At 22.2% G+C, this 1489-nt stretch overlaps 2 protein-coding genes across 2 annotated transcripts, besides 1 other annotated feature; both read left to right on the forward strand.

Annotated features, from left to right (window-relative positions):
• Positions 1-64: 64 nt before the first annotated feature.
• EDI_087830 (uncharacterized protein) lies at positions 65-808 on the forward strand (the record flags this gene model as incomplete). Its single annotated transcript, XM_001740402.1, has 1 exon — positions 65-808. One exon carries the CDS (start codon positions 65-67, stop codon positions 806-808), a length of 744 nt encoding a protein of 247 aa, XP_001740454.1.
• Positions 496-537: a sequence feature (AT_rich).
• Positions 809-1057: 249 nt separating the features above from the next.
• EDI_087840 (uncharacterized protein) lies at positions 1058-1487 on the forward strand (the record flags this gene model as incomplete). The annotated part of the gene is made up of 2 exons (XM_001740403.1): positions 1058-1086; positions 1175-1487. The coding sequence occupies 2 exons, from the start codon at positions 1058-1060 to the stop codon at positions 1485-1487; spliced, it is 342 nt and encodes a 113-aa protein (XP_001740455.1).
• Positions 1488-1489: the final 2 nt, after the last annotated feature.

Below are 1489 nucleotides of genomic sequence, written 5' to 3' on the forward strand. Positions count from 1 at the left end.
GATTTTTTCATGATTTTATTTAATTATCTTTTCAAGAATAAAAAGAACAGGAATTATTAAAACAATGATGATCTTTTTAATAACAGGTATTTTATTCTTTATTTCAATATTTGGATTTATTTTCTATTTAAATATGACAAGTAATCCAATTGTTTGTGGACCAATTAAAGAAATCATTCTTCCAACTATTCAAGTACTTGGAGATACTTCTATTCTTCAAAGATTAACACTTCAAGAAATACCAATTTATCAAGAAATAATTAGTTATTATCCACAAGCACAAATTTATCTTAGTCTTTTTATTAAGAAAGCATCTGTTATTGGATTAAATTCACCAATTTTGTTAATAGTTATAGGAATTTTCCTTCTATCAAAGAAAAGTATTCAAACTACAAGAATCACTGTTGTTTCATTAATCACAACAATAATAATTATGTTGACGTCAATTGAATTTATTACAAAAACACATGACATTCTTTCATGCATTATTTGTTCATTAATAATAATAATTTTGATTTTAATTATTGTTAATTTTATGATCTCATATGGACATTTATTCTTATTCCCAATTATTCTAATTAACTGTTGCTCAGTTGTAATTGGATTATATCGAGTCTTTGTAATAGAAGTATTCATTTTATTTATGATTGTTTACATCTTTTCATTACTTTACATTTATTTCTGGTCAAGTGGATATGCTGTATTTGCATCAACATTAATCTTCATTGGAATAAACCAATTACTGCCATTAAGAAGTGGTTATTTACTTGCAACTATCTTCTTAGTAACTGGTTCAAAAATTAATTGATCTTTTTTTCTTTTTTAAATGAAAGATTTTCTTTTATAACTGAAAAATTGAAACATTATTGATAATTTATTATGTTTTTAACAAACAAAGCAAGATAGATAAGATAAAGTGGATTATATATTATTATGAATAAAAAATCTTATTATGTGTATTTTAAACAATGCAATGATTAGCGATTAAAATTGTTATTTTTAAAAATGTTGTTTTCATAAAAAGAAATTGAAAAATATGAAGAACTGTTAAAATGGAATGAACCAAACAAAACTTATAATTAACAAGTTTGTTTTTTTTTTTGTTGTTTTAAAAATTTCTTTCCAAATATTAGAAAACTCTTGTTCAATTATCTTGACAAACTCAACTAGTTAGAGAATCTACTAAAGGTACTTCAATAGAATTAGAATCAATAAACATTTTAAAAATTCAACTTGGTAATAATGAAAATGATTTACAAGTCAAAGACATTACATTTTTAGATTTAAGTTCTCAACATTTGAAGACATTACCAAAATATTTAAATTCTCTTAACTTAATAAAATTAGATCTTTCTGATAATCAAATAGAAGGTGATATTAATCTTTCATTATTATCATCTCTACAAACACTTAAAATAAATTCTAATTATATTAATAGTGTTAGATTACCCTCTTCTTTAGAAAACATTAATATTTTCTCAAAATAAAA

Source organism: Entamoeba dispar, genomic scaffold (assembly GCF_000209125.1).
Source record: "Entamoeba dispar SAW760 scf_1105229462917 genomic scaffold, whole genome shotgun sequence".
Classification (NCBI taxonomy): Eukaryota; Evosea; order Mastigamoebida; family Endamoebidae; genus Entamoeba; species Entamoeba dispar.